Source organism: Pseudochaenichthys georgianus, chromosome 7 (assembly GCF_902827115.2).
Source record: "Pseudochaenichthys georgianus chromosome 7, fPseGeo1.2, whole genome shotgun sequence".
NCBI lineage: Eukaryota > Metazoa > Chordata > Actinopteri > Perciformes > Channichthyidae > Pseudochaenichthys > Pseudochaenichthys georgianus.
Window position 1 is genome coordinate 43,499,669 of NC_047509.1, and position 27,722 is coordinate 43,527,390.

Consider the following 27,722-nt stretch of genomic DNA (forward strand, 5'->3'; position numbering starts at 1 on the left):
CGGCACACAGACAGGAGAGATGTCCGGGATCAGGCTGCTGCTGCTGGTCTCTCTGTCCCTGAGCCTGTGGGTCCGGAGCGGGGCTGAGATCCTGCCGGGAGCCCTGCAGCGTGGCCCGGCCAGCCTGAACGACATGTTCCGGGAGGTGGAGGAGCTGATGGAGGACACACAGCACATCCTGGAGGAGGCTGTGGATCAGGTCTGCGGCATGTTTTATACATTCATACAAAGGCAGAGTTCTTATAACTTGCTTATACAGTACATATTTATAATGAATAGCAGTGGAGATGATCTCTGTCGGGGACATCTCGTAGTGTTCCTCTTAATGTTGATTAGACCAGCAGACACTACACATAGTTTCCGTGCATGCTCTATGTCTGACCCACACCGTATCTGAATGGCCTATAATAGCCCTCATGTTATTCACAATGTATTTTGTCCGGTCAAAATAAAGTTAATAGACAACAAATACTCACTTTGTTTTTGTTCAGCTGACACTTAGATACAGTGAGGTTTGTCTTCTTCCCAGGATTTAGATTTCAACAATCTAAGAAGTGTGTTGCTATTAAAGTATTGTCTGACAGAGGGGAAATAAGCACTCTTTAAGTAAAAGTAGAAATGCTACAGTATAAAAATACTCTGTTACAAGTCAAATCCTACATACAAAATCACACTTAAAGGTGGGGTAGGTAAGTTTCAGAAACCGGCTCGAGATACACTTTTTGTTATATTCCATGGAATGCTCTTAACATCCCGATAGCAATGAATATCTGAAGTGCTTTGACAAAAAATCCATGAAAAAGTTTCATCTGTGGAAGCCGTAATACTGTAAAAAGTACATCCATTGGATGGCCTACCTGCCTGTCAGCCTTCCATCGGGGCACACATTTATCTCGTGCCCTCATTGGTCATGTGCGCATTCGTGTGTGTTGGAGGAGGGGCTCTATAAGGAAGTGGCAGATTTTCTCCGGTTGTGTATTTTCAAATTCTAGCGATCTCGAGCCGGTTTCTCAAACTTATTATGCAAAATCCACTTGTTCATGTCTTTTATACATGTGTCCCCCCCCTCTGTGGAAAGAGACTCTGAAAGTTTCAGGAACAAAGATTATCTCTCTTTTTTATCCATTTCTATAAAAACCTGTCTGAAAACGAGCTGATCAGATTTTGGCCACTTGATGATGTCATAACGATGTTTTGTCTTGTGTAACCATTAGCCAATCAGCAACCAAGGTAACCCCCCCTTATCACCTGAGGCCCCGGCCACACGAGGACGATAACGGTCGTTTCCGTTACCGTTTTGTGTCATATAGACCATTCGGCCACACTAGGACGACAGGATACGGCACTAAACGACTGCAGTAACGATAACGGGTCCCAAGGTGGATAGAACGGCATACGCACCCCCGCGTCAAAGTAAACTGCACACTGAATTCAGATTATTTAGCTTTCTCTCGATATGGACCTAAACGCGAGTGAAGTCTAATCTGACAGGACGGAGACACGCAGCTCTGCTCACCTGCAGCTCCTCCCGCTGCAGCAACACACACACTTCAAGTCAGATCATCGCCCTTAGCTATTTCAATGACCTCTCAAACTCCCTAAGCTAGTTATAAATATGTTTATTTTTAGTGTCGGCCGGGTCACTCATTACTGGATCAGCTGCTGCATGAGACAGACACTAGGCTTGTTTGAGACACGTTGCGGCTCGCCTCGAAAGTAGACGAGAGTAGCCGATCGCAGCCGTGGGAGGTCTCAAAAAGCTCGCCTGAAGTCGGACAGCTCGGAGTCAGCTTCGTCTTCTTCTTCGTCTTCTCTCGGTTTTTTGGCGGATTGCAAACAACTTCGGAGTCGGCTTGACTCGGTTTGCATTTATAAAGAATGCACAAATGTGTTTAATCGTTAATGTCAGATATGTACTAAGTAAATACATTTGTTCCTGCTCAAGATTAGATTCAACTTTATTGTTATTGCACATATTACAGGTACTGAGACAACGAAATGCAGTTTAGCTTCTAACCAGGTGCAACAAGCAGTGAAGTGGAAAGTAATGTTCACAATCTACAGAATAACATATAGAATGAATTCAATGATGAATAAACAGTGGGGTATGAATACACTAGATATCAGCCTGTGAGCAGTATGAACAGTGTGTATGAATATGCTAAGATATATAAAGTATGACAACGGTAAGCAGTATAGTATAAAATATATAGATATTAATTTCATGATGATAAACATTGTGGAACAATGATGAAAAATGGGAATGGATGTGGCGACGTAAAACTGAGACAAAACAACAACAAACTTTTGCCAGCCAATTGGAGAGTTTCATCAGCAGCACGTGGTAAAAACCACCAATGAGCGCTCAGCTCGAGATACCAGCGAGCCGTTTCCCATCAAGCATTTCGCTTCCGCAGCTCGTGGAGAGCAACTGCGCCGCCTCGCCGCGCCTCGCTCTCAAGGCTGCGGGCGTCTTTGTCCCGCGAGATTTCAAAGTCTCATGTGGGCGAGCCTCCAGAGCAAGTCGGACAAAATGACTAACCATCATGCAACGCACTAGCAAGACGTTGATCGCAACTGCGCAGGTCTGCGCAGGTCTGCGCAGGTCTTGCTTGTCTCAAACAAGCCTACTATCCATGCTACTATCCGGTGAATATTGCGTGTGGACGAAAGCTTTTTTGCGATTGCGTTTGTCTTAATCCTATGCGTTTAGCCGTATGCGTCCTCGTGGGGCCTGAATCTCCTCTAGAGCTCCATTGAGTTCTTTGTAACCAAACCTCTCTCAGAGGGGCGTGGGGAGGGGCTTCTTATTTTCATATGAAGTAACAGACAGAGAATCAGCACTTTGGAAACAGGGCTGAAACAGAGGGGATTATGGGTAATGCTGCAATGATCTGTTTGGTGTTTCAGCCAATCAGAGACAGGCTCTGTATATATCTGAGTCCTGTGATATACTGATGAGAAACTGTATAATAGGGGACCTTTTTTTATGCATACTAACATATGCATCAAAATGTGCTCCCATTTTAAAATCATATAAAATGACTGGATTATTATTATTATGCATGTGTTCATCACTACTGTTAACGGTACAGCTCATTTGTATTACTTTACAAACTGCTACTGCATAGTTTATGTATTAGTTTATCTATATCTTTTATTAGCCTATAATCTGAATATGTAAAGTAACTTATTCTGTCAGATAAATGTAGTGGAGCAAAAAGTACAATGTTGGCTTCCAAAATTGTACTTTTTGGAAGTCAAAATTGTAGTAGAAGTATAAAGTAGTATAGCATTGCATTACTAAAGGAAAGTACAAGTAGCCCCAAATCGCACTTAAGTATACTTGAGTAAATGTACTTCACTACATTACACCATAGTGTCCAGGACATACATACAGTATGTCTGAATACTACACACAGTTACAGCCAGCTGCAGGATTCTTATTCCCCTCTCCCTATTGAAGTCTGATCCTCATGGAGATGCTCTGGGTTTATTTTTTAAGAGATGTTTGAACATTCCACCCGACAGATAACTACTGAGAGTGCTAAATCATCTTCAACCTTCCTGGATCTGCATACTAACCCCCACGATGAGACGAGGAAGATGACAAAGGATGAAGACCGACTGCTTCAGGTCCTGGATCGAGCTGACAACGTATGCTCCCCCCTGTAACATGATAACATGTGTTATTATCAGATGATGGAAAAGCAAGCCTTGTTCACAGAGTCACAACCACATGTATGGGTTTAGGAATGTGCTGAAACATAAATACTTTCCCCTTCTTTTGCATGAATACAACTGAAAGATATAACTGCTATTGTGTTTGAGCTCTGATACACTTGTCACATTGTGCTGTATAGGAGGCTAATAATGAAACAGGAGACATTCATCTTTCACAAATCCACATGGAGATGTCTGGCCCTTGGAACTCAGGGGATCACGTGAGTCTGAGTCTGGTCTGTGTGAGGAACTAGACAACTGTTGGCCTGATGCATTCTGGGTTAATTCCTTGTAAAGCTGATATAATGTATAACTATAGAATACTTAGAACAGCTGTGAGTTGGTTTCTTGAGCTCAAAGTGTTGCGTCTGCTTCCCCAGTGTGTTTGGAATAGGCAGAAACAAACATCCAGCCGCGCCACTTTCAGATCAAAGCAGTTTCTTATAGCGGCAATAGTAAATGCAGAGACATGTGAGTCTTTATTGTATTTTAACAGCATTCATTCTAGCTGAACATTAACTTCAAGGACTTATGTAAATGTATCCCGTCAGTTTGGTAAGTATGCATAATGTGTGTAAGAAGAGACGGACTGTGGCTGTTCTGTCTCAGCTTGTGTTATGTAGAATGAGCTCATGCAGCATGTACTTCCACAGGTCATTATTACTGCGTTCAGCCTGGTTTGCCATTTTCCTTTACCACGGTGGTTTTGATCTGTTGCTTTCCTGGCAGCGGTACAGAACGTGGTTATGTTAATAGACCCTGCTGCAGGAAAACAAGTCAGGGAAGCCAGGAAGGAGAAGGTCTGCACTTCTGAATGACTAACTGTGAAGACATTCCATCCTCAATATGGAGTATCTTATGTTACTCAAGGGAGAGCCACAGTAGCATTGGCTTATTCAGAACTTTACAGAAAACACCCTGTTGTCTGTATATTTAGGATGAAGAGAGCTGAACTGTGCATGTGTTGAGATGGCTGTGTGTAGTTAGTATTGTCCGTTATCAGCGTGACTACTGTATCACTTAAGCTGTGACAGCTTTAAACAGACGTCCATACAAGTTTTAAAAGTCCCTGAAAATGGAAATATATGGCAATGTGTTTAGTTTTTACATAAGTGAATTAATTTCCAGTTAGATATGACTTGTCTCATAATCCTGACACAGCATTGAATCATTACAGTTCTTGTTACCTCTTGATTTTACGCAACTGTTATCTTTTTACTTCTTTTTGTCTGATTTATGAAATTGTTGATGAAGTGGTCCGCCCTATTTAAGCAAACCAAAGGCACAATTGCATCCAAAAAACAAATAACTCATAACTACAACTTTATAATCTTTATAAGTGATTGTACAGCCCACTGGGGGCTTAGCTTGGTCGGCTGTAATGTAACTAGAGAGTCGTAAACAGGGTTTATTGTACACAATGTTACTGTGCGTCTTCTTTTCTGCAAAGTCGTTTGTTGAAAATATTTGTATTGAAAGCCTATGACACACAACAGCTGTAGTCATCTGCCTTTCATTAAGACAATTACAGGGTGTTGTGTGGTCAATATCTCCAGCTTCAAGTGTGTGTGTGTGTGTGTGTGTGTGTGTGTGTGTGTGTGTGTGTGTGTGTGTGTGTGTGTGTGTGTGTGTGTGTGTGTGTGTGTGTGTGTGTGTGTGTGTGTGTGTGTGTGTGTGTGTGTGTGTGTGTGTGTGTGTGTGTGTGTGTGTGTGTGTGTGTGTGTGTGTGTGTGTGTGTGTGTGTGTGTGTGTGTCTTTGACATAAACATTAACATGTTAAAAACAAATGTTCTGTGCACAAAGATATCAAGTGTAGAGAAGAAAGCAATGTGAAAGATTCAGATAATAATATAGATATGTCCATTAGACAGTTTCCATGGTGATGGACAGCTGGCAACCACATCCTCCTCGGACAACTGCTACTGTTATACCGACAAATGTACATGTACACTTAAAATGTATTTGATTACGCATTCCTTTGTAGTGTGTAATATAACAGTAATTAAATGGACTTTTCTTATAGGTTAAGAGTTTAAGGACGACAACGTTAATACCTTCAGTTGATCCACTTTAATTCTGTGCTCTGTTATAGACGACCTGGTTTACTCCTGTTCTCTGTCTCAGGAGTGCATGGTGGATGAGGACTGTGGGGCCCTGAGATACTGCCTGTATGGGATCCAGAGCTCCAAGTGCCTCCCCTGCATCCCCACAGATATGGTGAGCACTCAAACGTGTTGTTTATTTGTTGAGCTAACGGTTCTATACAACACGTATTTTATTTACATAGCAGCAAACAAATATTTGTCATGTAAAGATGTAAAACACTGAAAAAAGTGAACCGTTGATTTCAATTAAGTGTATTATGTCAACAGATTTCCTATAACTCTGTTAACATAATACACTTAATTAAAGTCAACGTTTCACTTTCTTCAGTGTAATGACTACCTGAGCAGTGTGTTATAATCTGAGTGTTAATGTAGCCAGTCCAGCCTCACATGCATGTTAGTGCATGTGGCTCTCTGTGTGTGTGTTCAAGGGTTAGATCCTTATAACATGGTCAAGACAGCAGAAATACAACATCTAATCTAACACATCAATGTTTAAAAGCTACACATGGTGCCTTTTGCTGGAAATATTCAAAAGGATCAGTGAAGATGTATGATGGTACAGAAATACTTTTACCGTGTATTTGTGTTACAATCTGCATATCTATGTGTGCCAACTCAGCCCTGCACTACGGATGAGGAGTGTTGCTCAGATCAGACGTGTGTGTGGGGCCAGTGTACAGTGAACGCCACCTCCGGAGCAGAGGGGACCATCTGTCAGGGTCAGAGCGACTGCAGCCCCCCCCTCTGCTGCGCCTTCCAGAGAGGTGAGTCCTTTCAGAGGCACCACAGAGTCCTGGTCCTCAGGAGCCCTTCTTCAACCTCTGGTGGTGGTTTTTTATTGTTCAGAATAAAACTATAATTTGATAGCTGTCTATCAAATTGTAGTTTTCATATAAGTTATTTCTTCACTGTTTTGTTACAGTACATTCCCTGAAACCACTCAAATATTGCTTCACCTGACCTGTTGTCTGAGTCAGGGGTTATAATTACAGTTTACCAAGTACATGTGAGCAAATACATCATCACAGTCCCTGTCAACGTTTATATTCAACATGAATACAAAATACATGCTGTGGGGTATTTTGAATTATAATGTGAAATACATGTCTTTATGTGTCTTGGCTTTAATATTGTACGCCCTTTTTTTCGATTATGCATAACACAATGTTCAAAGGCCACTTATCCTACAAGACGAATTTGAGTGCTGACTCGGGTGAACTTAAGAAATCTAAATACCTTCCATCGTTCCATTCAAAGAGCTTTATTCAATAGTTCATTTGATCAGTTGGTATAGCCCACTACCGCATTACAACTTTTGCACGGCATTTAAATAAATGAACACAAACAAAAACGTTTTCCGACCTTCCCGAGACTTCCTGCTGTGTGACGCTGGGAGCCTCATTTATAGTCTGCTTTCTATAAACAATACCACACATAAACCTAGAGCAATCCATAGACAAAACAAAACTACACAAAAACGCTATAATAATATTTCATAGTTATTCAGTTCATTAAAGTTAAATTAGAAGAATCTGCAATTAGCTCACCAAAACATAAATAATTACAATAAATAATATGCCTAAATGACTCTTTCATTTCCGGTCCATACTTATAAAGCCGGAAGAGTTATGATTACTCAAATGATTTCCAAACAAAATATGGCTAATATTTGCATTAGTATACTGTTAGACCCTTTACAAACAACATTTGCATTTAACTATTGGGGAGGAATCCACCTACACCCAATAAAACAAACTAAATCTATATATTTCCATTGTCTATACAAAAATGACCATTATAGTCATTTAAAAGATGTGCACACAATCAAATTGTCTGTTAGCTGATGCTATCTGTCACACTTTAGCACTCAAGCAGGCTAAAACAAAAGTGAATAAAGATATAGAAATAGCCTCCTGTCTGTGACTAGCCTTAATGACTATCTTATAACGGCTTTATTGGTTTGTGTGTAATGCCGGGTTACGTATTGTAACACTTGTCATATTAGCACAGGCGGAGCCCTCTACTGGACTCTATGGGTACTACCTTACCATGCAAGCATTCACCTACTGAGATTTATATAGACGTAGCCAGCCCTGGGGCGGGCCTACCTGAATGCGTGCGCATCTCACTTCCGTATAAAAGGAGGCCCCGCCTCCTGACCATCATCCTTCACCACTCTTCAGCGAACGGTATAGGACAGACAGTGCCCCAGGGTAGAGGGCTCCGCCTGTGCTAATATGACAAGGGTTACAATATGTAACCCGGCGTTATATCTCTCACAGGCTCCGCCCTCTACTGGACTCTATGGGTACAGTGGGCGGAGCCCCGATGTATGCACGCACTGTCGTCCAGCACACCGTTCCACCTCACTGTCCCTGACCGGCTTTAGCAGCCGCTGCGCCTCACTCACCTCTCCCTCGGTTGTAACCGTGGAGAAGTCCAGGCTGCGGCCGACAGAGCACACCCTGACGTGTTTGCCTCGCAAAAAAGTGTGCTCGAAAACAGTGCTGAGGGCTCCCCCGTGTCCGCTTATAGACAGACAGGGAAAGTCTGCAGCCCTGTATGGGTTCGGTCTCTCCTGAGTCCCTAAAGAGAACGGGGAGAGCGCAAGTGCCCCCTATGTCCCCACACTCAGGCACTGACCCCGTGCAAAGTGTGTACGGACTATAGTATGGAGGGCTCTCCCCCTCCTGCCCCCAGGCAGACGAGGGGGAGGGCCCAAAGCGCATTACGTCACCCCGCGACCCTCCAGGAGTCCGGCGAAATGTAAGGGCATTTACGCCCGGGGAGGGGTACAGATGCCCACTGACCCACAGACCCCCCTTCCTCACCAGTCCTGTGTTGCCCCAGCAAGCACAGACGCTGAGAAAGAGCCAGACATATCCAAGAGATCAAACGTTATGAAGGGGCCTGGCGTTGACCAAGACGCCCCTATGCATATATCCTCCACACTCACACCGTTGAATAAAGCTGTCGACACAGCCACTGCTCGTGTGGAGTGCGCACCGACCCCCGTGGGACAGGCTCTCACTGCCTGCTCGTAGGCGTGTACAATGCCTCCGCAAAGCCAGCCTGCCAGGCGTTTCTTGGACAGAGCTTTTCCAGTCACCCCGCCCCCGAAGCACACAAACAGCTGTTCAGTGCATCTCAGGGTAGCTGTGCACTCTACATAACATGCTAACGCGCGCACCGGGCAGAGGAGGTGCAATTTAGCTTCCCGGGCCCCACTATGGGGTGGAAGACTAAATCCCCCCAACTGAATAGCCCTCGACCTGAACGCACTCCTTAGGCTCTTGGGCACAAAGGAGGGGTTCGGTCTGAGTGTCGCCCCGCCCCGGTCACCCCGAATCAGTAAACAGCTCGGGTGCACCGACAGAGCGGTTAACTCGGACACTCTTTTGGCTGACGTTAAGGCAAGTAGCAACGCTGTCTTCCACGACAGTGCTTTCAGGGAGGAGAGCTCTAGAGGCTCAAATAGTTCTGTGACCAGAGCCTCGAGCACCAGCGGCAATTCCCACTGCGGGGTGGAGGTGCGCACTACTAGGCGCAGCCTCCTGACCCCCTGTAAAAACCGCAACATCAGTGGATGAGAAAAGGCTGACCTGCCGTTGAATCCCTCATGACAGGACGAGATGGCTGCTGCATACACTTTACAGTAGAATGAGCAAGTCCTCTGTCCACCAGTAACTGTAAAAAGGACAAAATAGAGCCCAACTCACAATATAGGGGCTCTATTTTCCGCTCCTCACACCATCGCTGGAATCCCAGCCACTTCGGCCTGTAACAGGCTGTGGGGGATCCAGCTCTAGCTGCCTGGATAGACTGAATAACACTGTCAGACAATCCACCCTGTCTCAGCCTGTCCCTCTTAGGAGCCTAGAGAGGACGGCCCAGAGTGGGTAACGCCCCGATTGCACCTGCCTCTTGAAACATCGCCCCCCAGAACTGGGGAATCGCCCAGGGCTGGCCCACCTTCATCTGTGTCATCTCTGAGTAACACGGAGCCCCGACGCCACTAGGATGACTGACAGACGTTCTCGCCTCACTCTCCCCAGGAGAGGGAGAATGAGACGCAGCGGTGGAAAGGCGTATAGCAGCTTCCTTGGCCATGGCTCGTGTGCAAACGCGTCCACCACTAAAGGCGGGTCGTCGCTCAGGGCCATGTCTTTTGCCTTGGTCAGGTCTACGCTCTTTTGTGCTCTAGAAAAGTGTTGTTCCTCACCATGTGAGCGATTATCATTTTGTTCTCAATTTTTGTCATCTCATCCTGAGATTAGTTATTGACCATTTTTTGATCAACTTTACCTCTGTCTCCCGGGTCGTGCAATTGGGTCCTACCTCCTAAGTGCCTGAGCCCTAACAAACAGTCGCGGGTGTACTGCGTGTTTGCGTGTGGGGAGTGCTTTTGTGCATGCTCTATAGTGCCCGTAATAGTGTTCACTGGAGTCCAGCACCTCAGCACCCCCACTCAAAATACCTTCCCGCGCCTCTGTTCTCTGGTGACCCGTTCCGCCGCAAAACTCCCTGTGAAGCGAAGATTTGCCCATGGAGGGTCGACACAGAAAGGGCCGATTATTTACTGAACGCACCGCCGTGCGCTCTTGTGTGAGCGCACGCTCCACCATAATAGAGTGGCGAAGTCACGCCCATCTACTTCCGGTCCATGGGACCTTATTTTGGAAAAATAATGTATTGAAGTCAATGGAGAGAGAACTTATCTTTTGATCCCGTTTGAATTGTGCCATGAATTACACATACGATTGTCAATCTTAAAAAATAATGTCAAAAAAGTCACAGTTTGTCGTAAAACTGTTGAAATATAAGACTATGAAAAATACTCAACTAGAAAGACTACAAATCCCAGAGTCGCGTAAGTGATGTCACAATCGTTTTCCTCCACTAAGAGATAGCTAAGATCAGCGCGATATAGATATAATCTATCTATATGGCGCTGGCTAAGATAAGATAACTTTAACAAGATGCCTGTGTGCTTAGTACCAGGTTGTTATCATACCAGCAATGGGTCTTACTCGTTCTTTTGCTTCCCGTCTGATGAAGGGACCAGGAGTGGCTGGATCAAGTTAGCTACCTAGCTAGCACGTTAGTTAGCATTACAGCCTTGTCATTTGTATTAGCCTTAATATGAAGTAACATTAAGTAACCCAAAATGTTAAACAGTAAGAGTAGTAGTCATATTTCGTGAACCCTTTGAAGAATACTGTCACCGGTGTGATCATTCTATAATACACAATTTAAGCCCGGGGGAGAAATGCTAACGCTATCATCCAATAGAGTCTGTCTGCAGACCGCAGCAAGGAGGCGGTTCCTATAGGGGCGTTTCCTATAGGGGCGTTTCCTATAGGGGCGTTTCCTATAGGGGCGTTTCCTATAGTGAACGACGGGAGTCGGCTCTCGCCCGCGAACGAGACGTTTTTTGTTTTGTTTTTGCGGAGGGATCTAGATCGGCATGAAGGCACATTATGCAATGTGCAATGTGGACATTATCCCGCTTATTACACATGGCCACATTCTCAACAAAGTAACGACATGACTCCCAATAATAATTGAAATGCTTTTATGGATTTAGAAAAAGATTTTATTGATTTAAAAAATAGTTTTTTGTATTGATTTAAATTGACATGCATCCGCTAAGAAAAGTAGTCCGTTGTTACCGTTTGAACTAACGTAACAATGGCAGGAACTGCTTCTATAGTGTTTTTGAGGAGCTTTTTGATTACAGATTTGAAAACATCGTTGCTTGCTTTAAAAGTAGCACAATTCATTATGTCAAACCTTGAAAGATATCCCTGCCCTAATGCCAAAAGTAACTGGCAACTGAATATATGTCGCCGTAGCTATGATGTCTATGTCTGGACCGCTGCGTAAAAAGGAGGGTTTCTGACCCATTACTTCTCTTCCTACTTTTTGTCCCCCTCTTCTCCCCGCTGCAGCCTAGCAGTTGATCTCAAAGCACGCTCCCCTCTCCTACAGGGAGAAAAACTATATTTATATACTTTATATAGGTTGATACAGTAGCCCCTTTTTTTAAATAGTTTTTATAGGTGTTGCCATCTGTTTTGTGTAGCGTGGTTCTACAAGCAAGTCAATGCATTCATTGGGTGGTATCAGAGAGTTACACGGGTCTGTAAATGCAATGAAAACAATTGGCCACAGCAAATAATTTATATTAAACATGTAATTTTTACTTTTGAATACTTTAGTACAAAGGATGTCTTGAATAATTTAAGTGATATGTGTACACATATAAATCATTAGTCAAAACAGCGCTACATTTGATTTAATTAAAAGGTATAATATGTGGTAAACTGAAGAGCCCTTTGGGAGCCGAAAGAGCCGGCTCTTCTTGGTGAGCCAAATGATCCGGCTCAGCAAGAAGAGCCGGAATTCCCATCACTAGAACAATGACTTCTTCTGCGAGGATTTATAAAAGCAGCTGGATAAAAAAAGTTAGGAAACGCCCCTATAGGAAACGCCTCCTTGCTGCGGTCTGCAGACAGACCCATCTCCTATCATCGGCGATCGCCGATCTTTTCTACTTCATGCTATCTGCACAAATGGTTGACATTAAACATTAAAAAGACCAGGCAGTTCAGAGAGAATCAAAGGAAGGCAGGCAGGCAGCTTTGCATGACATTCTTCTGGACGTTGCCATCTATCTTGGTGACGTGTGTTGTTCTGCGAGACCAGAGTTGTAGTACATTGAGCGTTTCACACAAACAAATGTGTTTTTTTTTTTAATTCTCTTTTTATTCAGCTTTTCACATGTTTACAGTCATAGATAATACAATATTCTCTGTAAGCCTTCTGTATTTAACAGTAAAATCACAATCAAACGTGCATATTTGGGGGATAATACAGATGCAGACCTCACTGACCGTCAAACATGCTATAACATATAGAAAGAACATAAACACGAACAGGGTTATGGGGTGTACCTGCAACTTATTCAAACAAGGGGGGCCATCGAAATAAAAATTACTAAAAACAGAATATATAAAAGTCCCTTCTAGACAAATGATGGTCGTATTGGTGTAACATATATTATCCATTTTTTCCCATCTTGACAAAAACATTCCCTGTTGCAGTCTCAAAGCAAGGGTTATCCTTTCCATCTTAAAAATATCATACACAATGTCAATCCACTCATCCAAAGTAGGTTTTCCTGGTTTTAACCACATTCTGGTGATGGCCTTCTTGCAAGCAGCACTCAGGATTCGAACCAGATATCTATCTTCAGAGGAAAAACACTTCTGTGGTAAAGCACCCAAATATAACGATTCAAATTTAAATGGAATGTCTACCTGAAAAACTTTTTGTAAAACTCCATGAACCTGCTGCCAGAAAGGATTCAATGATGTGCAAGACCAGAATATATGAAAATGGTTTGCCATAAGGCATCCACACTGTCGCCAGCATGCAGAGGAATTAGTGTAATGTCTCTTCTGGGCTGGAGTAATGAAAAACCGTATGAGGTTTTTCCAACAAAACTCTCGCCATGAGGTTGAACTTGACGTTTTCCATTGTATCTCACATAAGTGCTCCCAATCTTCTTCCTTCAGAACTACATTTCCTTCCCTTTCCCATTTTTGTTTTACATACAGTGAGTTACCTTTTGTTTGTTGTAAACTCCTATAGATTTTTGAGACAACTTTCTTGTTGAAGCCCTCAAGATAGGCATCTTTAAAAACTTTTAACAAGGTGTTATCCCAGTGCACGTTTCAAGTCAAACTGCCCCTTCAGATTCTGAAAAGCTGTTCATGGACCCCTTGTGAGAAATGTGCAGTAGGCTGTCAGGCCTTTTGAAGACCAACACTTAAATCTTGCGTCCCATCTTCCAGGCAGAAATTCTAGATCATACACACACCATCTTAAACACTTTACAGCCCCCCTCAAGTGATTTTGAGTTACCAGTCTGTTCCACACCTTAAGCGACAGACAGATCCATGGGTTTCTCAGTTCATTTAGTTTATTCATCAAGACCTTATCCCCAATTGCAGCTTGAATTGGAAATTCTTGTGATATAGCACTCTCAATCTCCTTCCATCTAGCAGAGTACTTTGGATTGCACCAGCATATTAATGGTCTCAATTGAGCCGCAATATAGTAATCCTTTAAACATGGGAGTGCGACACCACCCTTGTTCTTAGCCAATTGTAAACTCTGATATTTAAATCTTGGCCTTCGTCCCTGCCAAATGTACCTTGAGATATGTTTATCCCATTCCTGAAATTGTTGGTCAGATAGTTCTAGTGTAAGGGACTGGAAGAGATACAGCAGTCTCGGCAAAATAACCATTTTGACCGATTCAATGCGTGAACTAAAACTGAGAACAGGAACCAGGTCCCATCTCCTTATGTCTTCCCTAATCTTTTGGTTCAAAGGTAGGTAGTTAAGTGAAAACAGTTTTGTCAAATCTATTGGAATATTTTACTCCCAAGTACTTCATGGATTCAGCATCCCACCTCAATGTATAGTTTTTCTTCATATTTACTGAGGGGCAGTACTTAAAACTCAAAATGTGTGTCTTCAAAACATTCAGTTTATATCCAGAGAAGGATCCATATTGTTCTAAAATTGAAAATAACTGCACCAGAGATTGTTCTGGGCTGGATAGATATACCAATATGTCATCAGCAAATAAGGAGATCTTTTGTTCCTCCCCCTTCATTACTATTCCCTTGATACTGTTATTCTGAATAATCCACTGGCTCAGAGGTTCGATAAAGATCGCAAACAAGAGCGGGCTAATTGGGCAGCCCTGTCTCGTTCCCCCGCTCCCAATGGAAAGGAATTTGAAACGTCTCCATTAATTTTGATTCTCGCCCTGGGTCCATCATACAGAGCCTGTATAGTTTTTTATAAAGGTACTGTGAAATCCAAATGTATTTAAAACTCTAAACAGGAAAGTCCAATTTACACAATCGAATGCTTTTTCTGCATCTAGCCCAACTAATACTGCTTCCAAATTACTTTCAGTTATATGGTTAATTATATGTAGTGTCCTTCTGATATTGTCCTGGGTTTGTCCTTTCTCGTACAAATCCCGTCTGATCAAGGCCTAATAATTTGTGGTAATAATCCCTCTATTCGTTTGGCTAGTATTTGGGTAAAGATTTTATAGTCCTGGTTTAACACGCTAATTGGTCTAAAATTACTGCATTCAGTTTTAATCCTTTCCCTCTTTTGGAATAAGTTGAAATGACTGCCTCCTTCCAGGAGGGGGGGTAATAATGTTCTCCTTAAGAACCCAGTTAAAGGTAGACTGCAACATAGGTAACTAATGAACCTTCCACCATCACCTTGTACCATTCCGAAGGAAACCCATCCGGGCCTGGGGCCTTATTTGATTTAAGATGTGGCTTATAGCTGAGCTAATTCTTTCTCTGTTATTTCAACTAACTACATCTGACTTCCCTGCTCACCAGTCAGTTTAGGCAGATGTATCCCCTTAAAGAAATCCTCCATTTCTCCCCATCAATTTGAGGTTGGAGTATAGCTTTCGATAATATCCTTCAAAACAATGTGTATTTCTTTGGTTTATAACTGTAATGGAATTAGTAATAGGATTTTTTATTTATTAATTGAATTCTCTGCTTGTTGTTTTTCAGCCTATAGGCTATAATTTACTGGCTTTTCCTCTCCTTCATAGGTATTTCTGTTTGGTGAAAATTTGCTTTTTTGTATATCTTTAGTGTACATCTCATTTATTTCATTCTTTTTCTTTTTGAGCAGTCCTCTTATTATCTGATCATTTGAGTCTTTATGATTTTGTTCCAATTGTTTTAATTCTCCTTGTAACTTGTCTAACTCTTTTTGGTTGGCTCTTTTTAAGCGAGCACTGTATCCAATTATCTTCCCTCGAAGCACAGCTTTACATGCATCCCATAGTACTGGAGGGGAAACTTCACCATTATCATTTTGTTCCAAGTACTCAGTGATATCCTTCTTCATTTGGTCCTTCATATTATTCAGTAAATATGTATTTAATCTCCATAACGTGTTTCTTTGATCCTGCTCCAGATTACATTTTAAATAAATAGGGCAATGATCTGAAAGATCCATGATCCCCATGTCGCAGCCCCCCACCCTGTGTAGATCTTTACCAAAGGTTAGAAAATAATCAATCCTTGAATAAACCAAATGTGGATTAGAAAAAAAAGTATAGTCCCTCTTTGAAGGATTTATTTCTCTCCAGATATCTACCAACCCAATATCCTCCATTGCCAAATTAATTTTCTTGTTTATCAGCTTGGGCTGCCCAATATGCACATTTGAAGAATCCAGTTTAGGATTCAATCTTATGTTTAGATCCCCCCCACAGATTAGGACCCCCTGAGTTTCTGCTATAATTAAATCAAATATCTGTTTAAAAAATGTCCAATCTGAATTAGGAGGAGCATAAACATTTAGTAGAGAAATCAATGAACCACCTAGATTTCCTCTCACGAATATATATCTCCCCTCTGTGTCCTTCTTTTCAAACGTGGGTTCAAAACTAATATTTTTGGAAATTAATATTGCCACCCCCCTCCTGTGGCCAGCCGCATATGATGATGAATACTGATGTTTAAAGCCTAGTCTTCTTAATTTAGCATGCTCTGTATCCGATAGATACGTTTCCTGCAAGAAGGCCACCTCAACTTTATCTCTTTTTAGTTTGGTTAATATCTTACTTCTCTTGATAGGGTTTACAAGACCATTCACATTGTATGTGGCTACTTTAACAGCTTGCATTCAGAGTCTGATAAGGACAACATCAATGAAAAATACCAACCCAAGTTGTTACAGGTAACGCAATATGTATCATAAGTAACACTCCATAGACTGCAAAGAACAGCAGCAAAAAAACAAAACAAAAAAACAGGAACATAATAAGAAAAAAAAAATAATAAGACTTCCAACTGTGGGGTCATCATATTGACCCGGATTAAGCCCTGATGGTGATAGGGCTCTGAGGTAAAGCCTCCCCACCTGGCAGGTGTGAGAGGGCCTTCATATCCTACTTCCATATTATTGTCCATCTGTCGGTTGCATGGCTGAAGATTAATATCCCCGACCCTTACAGAATATTCTTAGTTATAGCCTGTACAATGCTTCTTTAGTGTGCAAAACGTTACTATAGTCTTAAGTCTCTCTCTTGTGGGAGCCAGCTCTTCGGCTTCCTCTACTGAAAATAAAGACTCACCCGTTTATCGGCAAACAGCAGCTTTCAGTTCACTTCCATTCACGCTGAGTCCTTGTGCCTAAAGGCCTCTAGCTTCTCCTTGTAGTTAACATTCCCGCCAGCTCTGTCCCGGATCCCCGGTCTCTTGCTGGTGCGCCAGGTAATTCGCTGGATCCGTTCCAAAAGTGAATCTGGGTGCTTAATGACCGAAACCGGGAGCCCCCTCTTTGCCATATCCTCAGTCGCTTCCTCCGCCGAACCATATACGATAATTCCCTCCTCATAGAAGACTCTAAACCTGGCCGGGAACGGAGTTTGAAATCTTATCTTCCTCAGCCTCAGGACCGTTTTCGCTTCTGCATACGCCTTTCGCTTTCTTAACACATCAGGCGCGTAGTCATGATCCAGATTTACCCTCCTTTCGAGATGTTGAAATCCTCGCTTTTGCCAGGCCAGTCTCAGCAATTCTTCTTTCGTCCTATAGCTTGACAGTTTGACTACGATAGACCTCGGCGAGACTTCCCCAGGCGGCTTCGGAATCAGGGCGCGGTGCGCTCTCTCAACCCATAGTTCAAATCTAGCCGGGAGGTCCAAATCCTCCCTCAGCAAATCCTCCACAAAAGTTCCCATCGACGGGGAATTATCCTCCGCCCCCCTCTTTAAACGCCGTGGATTCGGATATTTTCCCGTCTGGACCGACCCTCCATGTCCGTTAGCTTAGCATCCAGATGCACCTGTAGTTGTAGCAGCTCCGTCACCGCCTCCTCCGCCACCTGTAGCCGTGTTTCAGTCCCCTCAATCCGCCCTTCTGCCTCGGCAATTCTAGTGTTAGTCTTGTTTATTTCTTTACGAATCTCTTTCAGCTGCTGGCCGTTGTCTTTCCTGAACTCTCTCAATTCTTTCAGTATGAGACTCGTGTCCGCTCTCCCAGTTTGGTCTTCCTCGAGGTGCGTTGGAGTGTCGTCGTCCCCCACCACGCTGCTAGCAGAGGAAGCTAGGCTAGCTCCGTCTCCGTCAAATAACGCCGTCTGCATTAGTTTTTTACTCTTTTTTTTAGACATTATCAAGACCAACACTCTTAAGCCAAACTGTAAAATAAATGTTTTATGTATTCCGGTTGTAGTTGGTAGCTTTTAACACCGAATGTCGGGAGCACGATCTTTAAGCAGCCATCGTGTCACTCACCAAACCGGAAGCCCAAACAAATGTGTTTTACGACACCTTTTTTTTTTTACTTCCAAAATTATCTTTTAAATTGACAAACATCGTGTACTTTGTGTCACAATTCTAACGGGATCGAAAGATAATCTTTCTCTCTCCATTGACTTCAATACATAATTTTTATGAAATAAGGTCCCATGGAGGTCCACCGGAAGGGGAGGGACTTCGCCACTCGGAGTCTAAATAGGCGTAGTGTGTTCTACTGAGGTCCCTGAACGCACCGCCACGCGCTCTTGTGTGAGTGCGGACTCCGCCATAATGCAGCTTTTACCACTATGGAAAACTGCATTAATTGGAGTCTTTGCTCTAGGCGTAGTGTGTTCTCTGACAGCAATACGCCGGCCATAATGTCCCTGCACCCGCATAGCACTTTCCTTTAGATAGCACTCCCTGCGGTTCATCCCTCTCATCTGTGCATGCCCACTAGCCACCTCCTTTATAGGAGCTACAGCTGGGGCAGCGAATGGGGAATTTGTACGGTTAACATTGTGTGTAAGTGTAGCATTTGTGGAAACAAAATACACTTAGATTTGGATACAGATCAACCTCATTCTTATTAGAAAACGTAGTGATCTGTGCATTATACAGGGAGGAGGCGGAATTCGCCCTCTCGTCCCGGGCGGAGAGATTTTCTCCCCCCGCCAGGCCAGTCAGATCCGTGAAGACGGGCAGCCCGTCCCCGTGAGTGCCGGCACGCCGTTTCCACGGGTGGGCCGAAGAGGTGGAGGGCGCCGCGGCACGAGATCTCCGTGCCGGCACCTCTCCCTTCGTCTCACCGCGTTCCCTCGTCTGCAGAAAAGCCTGTGGAGGAGCGCGCGCTGCAGTGACTCTTCTCTCTACTGAGGTCTTTGACGCATCGCGGCCTGCCCTTACCCCTAGTTTCCACTGGGTCTGTCTGCGGCACGTTACGGCTGCGCCACGGTTTTGGTCCTCCTCCGGCGTTTCACGAGCGTTTCAGAAGGAAGCGGAGCGTCGTGCATGCCGGTTCGCAGTAATGCGCCGCAGACGGACCCAGTGGAAACTAGGGGTCAGGGGAGGGGGCCGCGCGCGCCGTCACAATGCCGTCTCTTCGAAACGGACATTAAGGGAAAAAGTAGAATGGGGAGAGATTACTCTTACTCTGGGATAAATGCACTCGTTCTCACTGAATGCATTTTTCCCACACACACACATCACTCTAGAACTAGAGTTTACAAACGTAAACCACCGTTCCCCTGCCGAGGTCCCTGAACGCACCGCGGCCACTCTCACGAAGGCTGCGCACCCACGTATTAACGCTGTATTTCCCATTCAACTGTGAAATGCATTAATCGGAGCCATTATACCAGGCAAGGTGTGTTTTCTGACAACAGCACGCCGGCAATAGCGTCTCTTGAACCCGCACAGTGCTTTGACAGCACATGGTTTATTCCACTCACGTGCACACGCCCACCTGCTGGCTCCCTATACTGGGGTTTACAGCGGGGGCGGGGAGTGTAGGACAGTGTTTCTTCCGCTGGGGATGGGCAAGAATCAGCCACGCTGCGATTACTCCTTATGCCGTGAGCAAGGAGATCGATCCATAGAGCCCTTCCGTAAACACGGGGGTTCCCAGGAGATCAACACGGTCCTCTTTGGAAAAATGCCATGCGACGTGATATCCCAGGGACATCACACGGCGGGCAGCGGCGGCGGCCTGTGATGAAGTAGGGTCGACCCTATATCATGTGAAGCCGGGGGAACCGGGCCTGGGGCAAGGCTCGTGGACCAAGCTACTTATTCGGCCTTGCGGCCCAATAATCGCTCTGACCTGGTGAGGCGGGGGCATCTCTAGCAATGAGCGAGTAGCCCACACACCCGCCGCCATGATCATCAGCCAGGGAGAGTACAGCCCTGGGCGGTGGACTTCCATGGACGCCGGACTCGGAAGGAATGGCGAACGTGAAATGGCACCGCCTCGGCCATATCCTGGTCCCCCAAACACTCGAAGCAGAGGTGGTGGGGATCGGCGCTCGCTATCTTTCTTTCTCTTTCTTCCTTTCTCTCAAAGAATACGTCTCGGACTCAGTGCTAGGTTATCACCTCCGCTCACTGACGAGTAAAGGATGATGGTCAGGAGGCGGGGCCTCCTTTAATGCAGAAGTGAGATGCGCACGCATTCAGGTAGGCCCGCCCCGGGGCCAGCTATACGTCTATAGAAATCTCAGTAGGTGAATGCTTGCATGATAAGGTAGTACCCATAGAGTCCAGTAGAGGGCGGAGCCTGTGAGAGATATAACAGCAAACTCATATTAGTGGTTACACATGGTGTTGGGGCAGGAGCAAGCCACAGGAGTCACACTCCGTTTGTGAATGGGTCAGATTAACAGAGGAAGAATTCAAAGCAACCAGGGTAAGGTTATAACAAATATGCTGATTTAATGGCAAAAGATACAATAACACAACATCACAAAGTAATCCGGATTACCCCGGCTTTGGTTCCTCCCGCTGGGAGATCTAACTTACTTGTCTTGTCAGCAGGAGGAAGAGAGAACGAACCAAAGACAGAACAGGCTTACATACAAAAACAAAACAGGAGGAGCTGTGTCAGATGCTCCTCCTTTCAGGTCATCTCATTGGGAGATGCAGTGCGAGCCAGCCAAGATGATCCGGAAACAATCTCTTAGTTTGACGCAAAACAAACACATCTGGTGTTCGCTGTCTCGTATTACTGCAGCTTTCACACACACACATTCTTCAGAGACTTCCCTCTCTCCGGCCCCTTCCCCCATCAGTTCACCCAGCTCCACACACCCTTGGCATTTTTAAGATAAGTCTAAGATCTAGTTTGTTTATGGTTGACTAAGGGTGCGTTCACACCTAATAGTCCGCTCTCTGGTGCGCACCAGACGACAGTTTGTTACATTGTTTCATTTTTCAGAAGGTTCGGTTTGCGTTCACACGGGCAAAACTCAAACGGACTATAAACTTTATACACAAGTATAAAGATACAAGTCATGTGCTCGGAAATGCTGTTCAACCATTGGTCAGACATTAAGGGGGTACAAACGCAAATCCCGGCAATTTCTAGCGGAGCATCGGCACTTTCGGCAGGTTATTCTCATGCTGCTGTTGATCTGGAGATCAACAGACACTAGCGGCCCGCGCATATGATTATATAATCAAACAACGTCCGTTAAAAAACATTACTCCATGGCTTTTTTTGAATACTCGATTCTGATTGGTCAATTCAAAACACGTGACACATTTTTAATCCAGAACAGACAGACCGCTGTCAAGAATTTATTGACCGTTGTTAAGGACGCTCACATCTGCACAAAGAAGTCCGTTCGATTTAACTGTATACAGTTTGGCTGAAACTAACTGACAAGACAAGAGCGACAAGAAAACAGCGGAGAAGTAACGGGCAGAAACCCTCCTTTTTACGCAGCGGTCCAGACATAGGTCAGACGGCGACACATATTCAGTTGCCAGTTACTTTGGCATTACGGCAGGGATATCTAGATACTTCCCAAGGTTTGACATAATGAATTGTGCTACTTTTAAAGCAAGCAACGATTTTTTCAAATCTGTAATCAAAAAGCTCCTCAAAAACTCTATCGAAGCAGTTCCTGCCATTGCTACGTTAGTTCAAACAGTAACAACGGACTATTTTTCTTAGCGGATGCATGTCAATTTAAATACATACAACTATTTTTTAAATCAATAAAATCATTTTCTAAATCCACAAAAGCATTTCGATTAATATTGGGAGTCATGTCGTTACTTTGTTGAGAATGTGGCCGTGTAATAAGCGGGATAATGTGCAGCATTATCCATGAGAGACGTTCTGCAGAGGAGGGGCGTTTCACCAACGACAGGTGTTCTTACTTTTATGTAGCTGACGGAGAATTTTTACTTTACACGACACTGTTCAACACTTAATTCTGCTTTACTAAACAACCGCGGATGTCTTGAAAGAGTCTTTCGCTAAAGATTTTTGAAGATATCCGCGTTCTTGTGACACGTAAATACTGCGCTTCCTATGTTTTGGTGCGGACTGCGTTCACACCAGCAATGAACCGCTCCAGAGTTCGCAAGCAAGCGCTCCGAGACCACCTATTTTAGCGGACCAGAGTCCGGTTGTTTAGTTCACTTAAGAGGTCTCGGACTGCGTTCACACCGACCCAAATGAACCGCACCAAGCGGCTAAACGCACCAGGGTTCGATTCAACCGGACTATACAAGGCAGGTGTGAACGCACCCTAATACAAGCAATCTATGTAAATTACTTTAATATCAATAATAACGAGGAAAACATTACCTCTGCTCTCAAGCAGTGAAATAGTAGCACACACTAATTTCCCTCAGCCTGTGTCACGCACACTCATTTCATCATGCAGCCCCTCACAAATGTCACATGTTTTCCCCCTCTGAAAGCTATGTGAATTATTTAACAAAGGTTAACTGTTCCCATACTCTAAGGCCTTCCTCTGAACTTTATTCCACCACAAAGTCAGCTTACTTGGAATGAATACATTTATTGATAATCCAGGCCGACTATTATCGCTATGGTTGCGTTCCGATAATCCAAAAATCAGCTCCTAACTTCTAACCCTATCGTCTATCCCTTGACCTCTGAGTGAAACATCACGGGGTTAACGGATAGTGGATAGGAGAATTCAAAAGGACTTAGGAGAAGAGACTGCGGTACTTTAGAGAATCCGAATGCACTTTCACTATCCGACGTGTTTATGATGCGCCAGCGGACGTCATGAATGTGCGTCTGCTGCTGTGGGGAAAATATGGAAACTACAGTTTTCTATACAGCGGACTACAACATGGATGTTCAATAAGAACGACGGACTACTGCAGACTACTAGAGACTCTGCACCGTGCTCTGATACTGCTGCTTTATGCTTTATGAACGTGGACAACAGAGAATCATATTCTTCATGACATATTCTTCATTGGAATTGAAATAAAAAAGGAAAGTGAAATGTATGCTCGTCACCCTCTCCCTCCGGTCCACATTAATACAAATGATCCCAATACGTATGATTGTATGAACTAAAGATCTTAAAATTAATACAAATGTATTTATTATAAACGTTAGTCCTTAACATCTATCACTGTGTATATCACCATTCAAACATCTTTTAAAAGTTGAACAAACCCCACACAGCTCAGTAAAGACTGTGAGATGTTGACTTTATTTGATCATTTCAGTAAAAACTAACGTTCATATTTCTCTTTTTGATTATAATACTGATGAACGTTCAAAACAAAGCACTTTGGCAACTTACCACATACGTTTTAAAAAGCTTAATAAGCACCGTAACTTTCATGATATCATTTCTCGGTCATAATCGGTTGTTTCCGTGGCCCACTGTTGAGTGACTGCAAATGCTGCGGCTGCAATGCATTGTGGGGCAGCATGTTCTCCTCTCCTTTCGGTTAGGGAGGTCCAGTGGTTCCTAGGAGGTTATAAAGGAAGTTTGAAACCTCCTTTCTTTCCATTTGGAGAATTGGAGCGGCACTTATCATGGCTGCCACTGAGGGACTTCCGGGTCATTTCACTTGGTTAGGAAGGTTCCTAAGCTAAATGGACTATTGGAACAACACACTCTCACTCCCTAAGCGTCCAGGAGCGACGTTTGGTCAGTGTCCATGGCGTCCAGTTGTGACGCTCCTAGGCTCCTTCAGCGTCATAAAGGGACGCAAATAGCTTTCAACTGATTGCAATGTATTCCCATCTGTGGCGGGATTTGACGCTCATGGAAGCACGGCATTCGTTTGTGTCGGCTGCCCTTAAAGGCAATGTGAGCGTCCATTCCCATTGGATAACGGAGAATTGTACACCCGGAAGTAAGTATTCCTCTTACTGTCGATTGATTTTACAGTGATATCTGCACTACTCATCGACTAAAAAACACCAGATTATCCTTGTCAATTACACAACATTGATTGGTTTAAATTGTGTGCAATGCTTTTGTATTTTCCCCCAATATTTTTTCGGAGTAAAGGATGGCAGAAGACACTACACTACCCAGAATCCCCAGCTATCGTTTGGACTACACCATGTGCTCTGTTTGACAAACCCCGTTTTTTTTCACCATTCATTCCAATTACTGGCGTCTATGTCACGTGATCTTCAAATTTCTCCCTGCAGAAAAAGAAAACATGGCCGAACTTCGTTTTATTCTCGGTGGAAAATGCCTATTTTAAAGTTAGTTTGGCCATTAAAATGCGTTTTGATGTCATTTGATGTGAGAACTATGAGTTGTTATTTCAGATTATGTGTGCAGTGGATGTACATGATCTTTAGTTGGCTAGTTATTACGAAGATTACTTCAGGAAATCGCGACGTTTTCATTGTTACCAAGGTGGTTGCTAGGGACGCTGCTATCGATATTATTTCTGTTATGTTGTGTAACTGTTTAATGGTGTTATCTGTATTGCTACCCCCTTCCCTGTCAATGTATAGTGTTGGTCCACAGCGCAAACATATTAGTTTAACAAAATCCGCATCTAAAGATAGCCTATGTTATTTTCCCCCTGTGCAATTCCAGTCTCACATCTCACAGCACATCGTCATTAACAAATACCGGAAACAGACCGAAAACATTTCGCACGAGTGTGCTTGCTTTTCTTTTTGAAAGTCATCACATTACAATACAATGTCATCGCATTGTAATACACGGTTCGGCTGCATTAAATATTACATATCTGCCATAGTTCTGTATTTATAGAGCCCTGATGAGAAGACTTCTAGACAAACATGAGGAACTGAAAACGTGACGTGGATCATAAATATATCAGCCATTAAACAACATCTTACATTTCTTTTCACACAATACGTCTCCTTGCAGTATCAACACTAATTCGGCTGACTTTTATATTTGATCCAATTGGTAGATAGGCTGTATTTACACCATTAAGGTGCACAGCTGATATAAAGGGACACCTAGTTGTTAAAGCATGTTATTGAATTTCATTATTTTTATTATTAGATATGAATAGGATCCCTATAAAGTATATTCATTACTCGTTATTCTCTACTAATAGTTAATTAAAGACTGTATATAATGACTATTTTGCATATCCCTTTCAAGATTTCAATATTTTCGAAGGTTTATTGACATAAAATATAGGCCTACACAACTATGGTGTAGTTCTGCATTGAATGAAAAACTTGGGTCGCAGGTTCCTCAATAGTGCATTACAAGACATCTATCAATATGTGTGCATACCTCCAGCAATGTTAACTATGTTGAAGCACTTATTTTAACTGATATTATACATAATGTATTATACTCTCATAAGATGTATGTAGATATTTCATCTCCGGCCTTGTCAGGTATTGAACAATCAATAAATAAAGAACACAGAATTGTTAAATATAAAACACAGAATTTGTGTGATTATACTAAATGATTTACAAATAAACACAACTGCATAATTTACAACTGTTACACATGCTGATGTAACGCAAATGTTCCAACGGTGGACCCGTTCAAATCCAGTTTTGGACAGTCTGCCGTGGTTCCATCCCATTTCAAGTGCTGTTCGAGAATCGGCGTAACCCTCGGAGCACACTCTCCAATCACAGAGCTTGAGGACTATCACAAGGTTTGTCAAACAGAGCACATGGTGTAGTCCAAACGATTTGTTTGCACACAATTTAAACCAATCAATGTTGTGTAATTAACAAGGATAATCTGGTGTGTTTTTTAGTCGATGAGTAGTGCAGATATCACTGTAAAATCAATCGACAGTAAGAGGAATACTTACTTCCGGGTGTACAATTCTCCGTTATCCAATGGGAATGGACGCTCACATTGCCTTTAAGGGCAGCCGACACAAACGAATGCCGTGCTTCCATGAGCGTCAAATCCCGCCGCAGATGGGAATACATTGCAATCAGTTGAAAGCTATTTGCGTCCCTTTATGAAGCTGAAGGAGCCTAGGAGCGTCACAACTGGACGCCACGGACACTGACCAAACGTCGCTCCTGGACGCTTAGGGAGTGAGAGAGTGTTGATTGGAACGCAACCCAGGCCTCCTCATGAGCCTTGCAGGAAATGAATCATTAACTAACAAGACTTTAACTGCATTATATCTGAGGAAAATCTCTCTTGGAGTTCCCCTGGGCCCCTCTTGATATCTGGAAACTGCAACAAGACTTTCTGCCATTCAAATTTAACACACTTCTTATATATCAGGTGATATAATCTTCAATGGCCACTGTTGCTGACCAGAGTAAACTCCCATTGTCTCCTCTGTGCTGCTTCCTGCAGAGCTGCTGTTTCCAGTGTGTAATCCCAGGCCAGAGAGGGGGGAGTCCTGTGTGAGCCGCCCCAACCTGCTGATGGACATGCTGGCCTGGGACCAGGAGGGACCCCGGGACCACTGCCCCTGTGCCGACAGCCTCCAATGCCAACCCCAGGGGTGAGAGGCAGACATAGTCAACATGCCACTGATGGAGGACCGAGTTTGATGATGAGAGTGTGTTAGATTGAAGTAACATTGTATTTTTGTGAATTTGTAACATCATGAAACTTAAGACAACAGAGCTAAGTTATATATGGGGGAATAGAATAAGCAAAAGCATTACTGAAAATGTTAATCTAAACTCTTTTTTTTCTGTCATAGACGTGGATCTGTTTGTGGAGAGTAGTACTGGAGATGGAGAGAACATGAAGAAGATAAATATTAAAGAAAGGCACTCACCAAAGAAAGGCACAAAAACGGGAGAGACGAGAAACTGCGACACCGTTGGCAGAAGGAAGAATGGAGAGAAATATGTGGACATAATACCATAAATAAAATGTTACCTCTCATTTATCATATATGAAGAATTAATGTTCACAAATTCATTAAAGCCAATCTTAAAATGATTAAACAAACGCCTGTTTGAGACTCCTCAGTGCACACAAAAACGTAACTTGGAGAAATAAATAAATACAGAAATGTTATTGATCACCCCTCAATTATGTTCTCTTGTTAAGGCCCTGTCACACTGTCCCAAAATTGACACCTGATGGACACACGAAATGTTCAAATTCGGCTGTGATCGTAGCAACATCGGGCCATTCGTGAGGGCATCTTAGCCATCGTTTGATCGCCGGTGGAGTTTCTCAGGCTCCGGCAGCAACTTCGTGAGCGGCAACTTCGTAAGGCACTCGTGAGGGCATCTTGTCAAATCGTGTCATCTTCGTGTTATCATCGGTGCATTCACATTCACTCTGATCGGGGCGAATGCCCGATGGCACCGAGGATAACAAGATGCCCTCACGATGGCCTTACGAAGGGCAAAATTGACACACGAATTCAACACGAAAATGAACCTTCGCAAGGTCCTTCGGCAATTTTTTGGCATGCCAAAGATTTTGCCTCCGCTCACGAAGTTGCTGCCGGAGCCTGAGAAACTCCGCCGGCGGTTATACGAAGGCTTAAGATGCCCTCACGAACGGCCCGATGTTGCTACGATCACAGCCGAATTTGAACATTTCCTTTATCGTGTG

General features: G+C 43.6%; 1 protein-coding gene across 2 annotated transcripts; it reads left to right on the forward strand.

The window, feature by feature from the left end:
* On the forward strand, window positions 1–27,021 carry dkk3b (dickkopf WNT signaling pathway inhibitor 3b). 2 transcript variants are annotated; one of them, XM_034086234.2, is made up of 7 exons: window positions 1–199; window positions 3,532–3,657; window positions 3,864–3,944; window positions 5,848–5,940; window positions 6,451–6,595; window positions 26,496–26,646; window positions 26,851–27,021. In XM_034086234.2, exons 1-7 carry the CDS (start codon window positions 20–22, stop codon window positions 26,873–26,875), a joined length of 801 nt encoding a protein of 266 aa, XP_033942125.2. In that variant the 5' UTR covers window positions 1–19; the 3' UTR covers window positions 26,876–27,021. The 2 variants fall into 2 exon arrangements, with proteins under 2 accessions (XP_033942125.2, XP_071059749.1); XM_071203648.1 differs by lacking the exon at window positions 3,864–3,944.
* Window positions 27,022–27,722: the final 701 nt, after the last annotated feature.

Coding starts and splice junctions, on each gene's coding strand:
- dkk3b (XM_034086234.2), top strand. CDS start 20: ATGTCCGGGATCAGGCTGCTGCTGCTGGTCTCTCTGTCCCTGAGCCTG. Junction 3,658..3,863: donor TCCTGGATCGAGCTGACAAC/GTATGCTCCCCC, acceptor TGTGCTGTATAG/GAGGCTAATAATGAAACAGG. Junction 5,941..6,450: donor CCTGCATCCCCACAGATATG/GTGAGCACTCAA, acceptor GTGCCAACTCAG/CCCTGCACTACGGATGAGGA.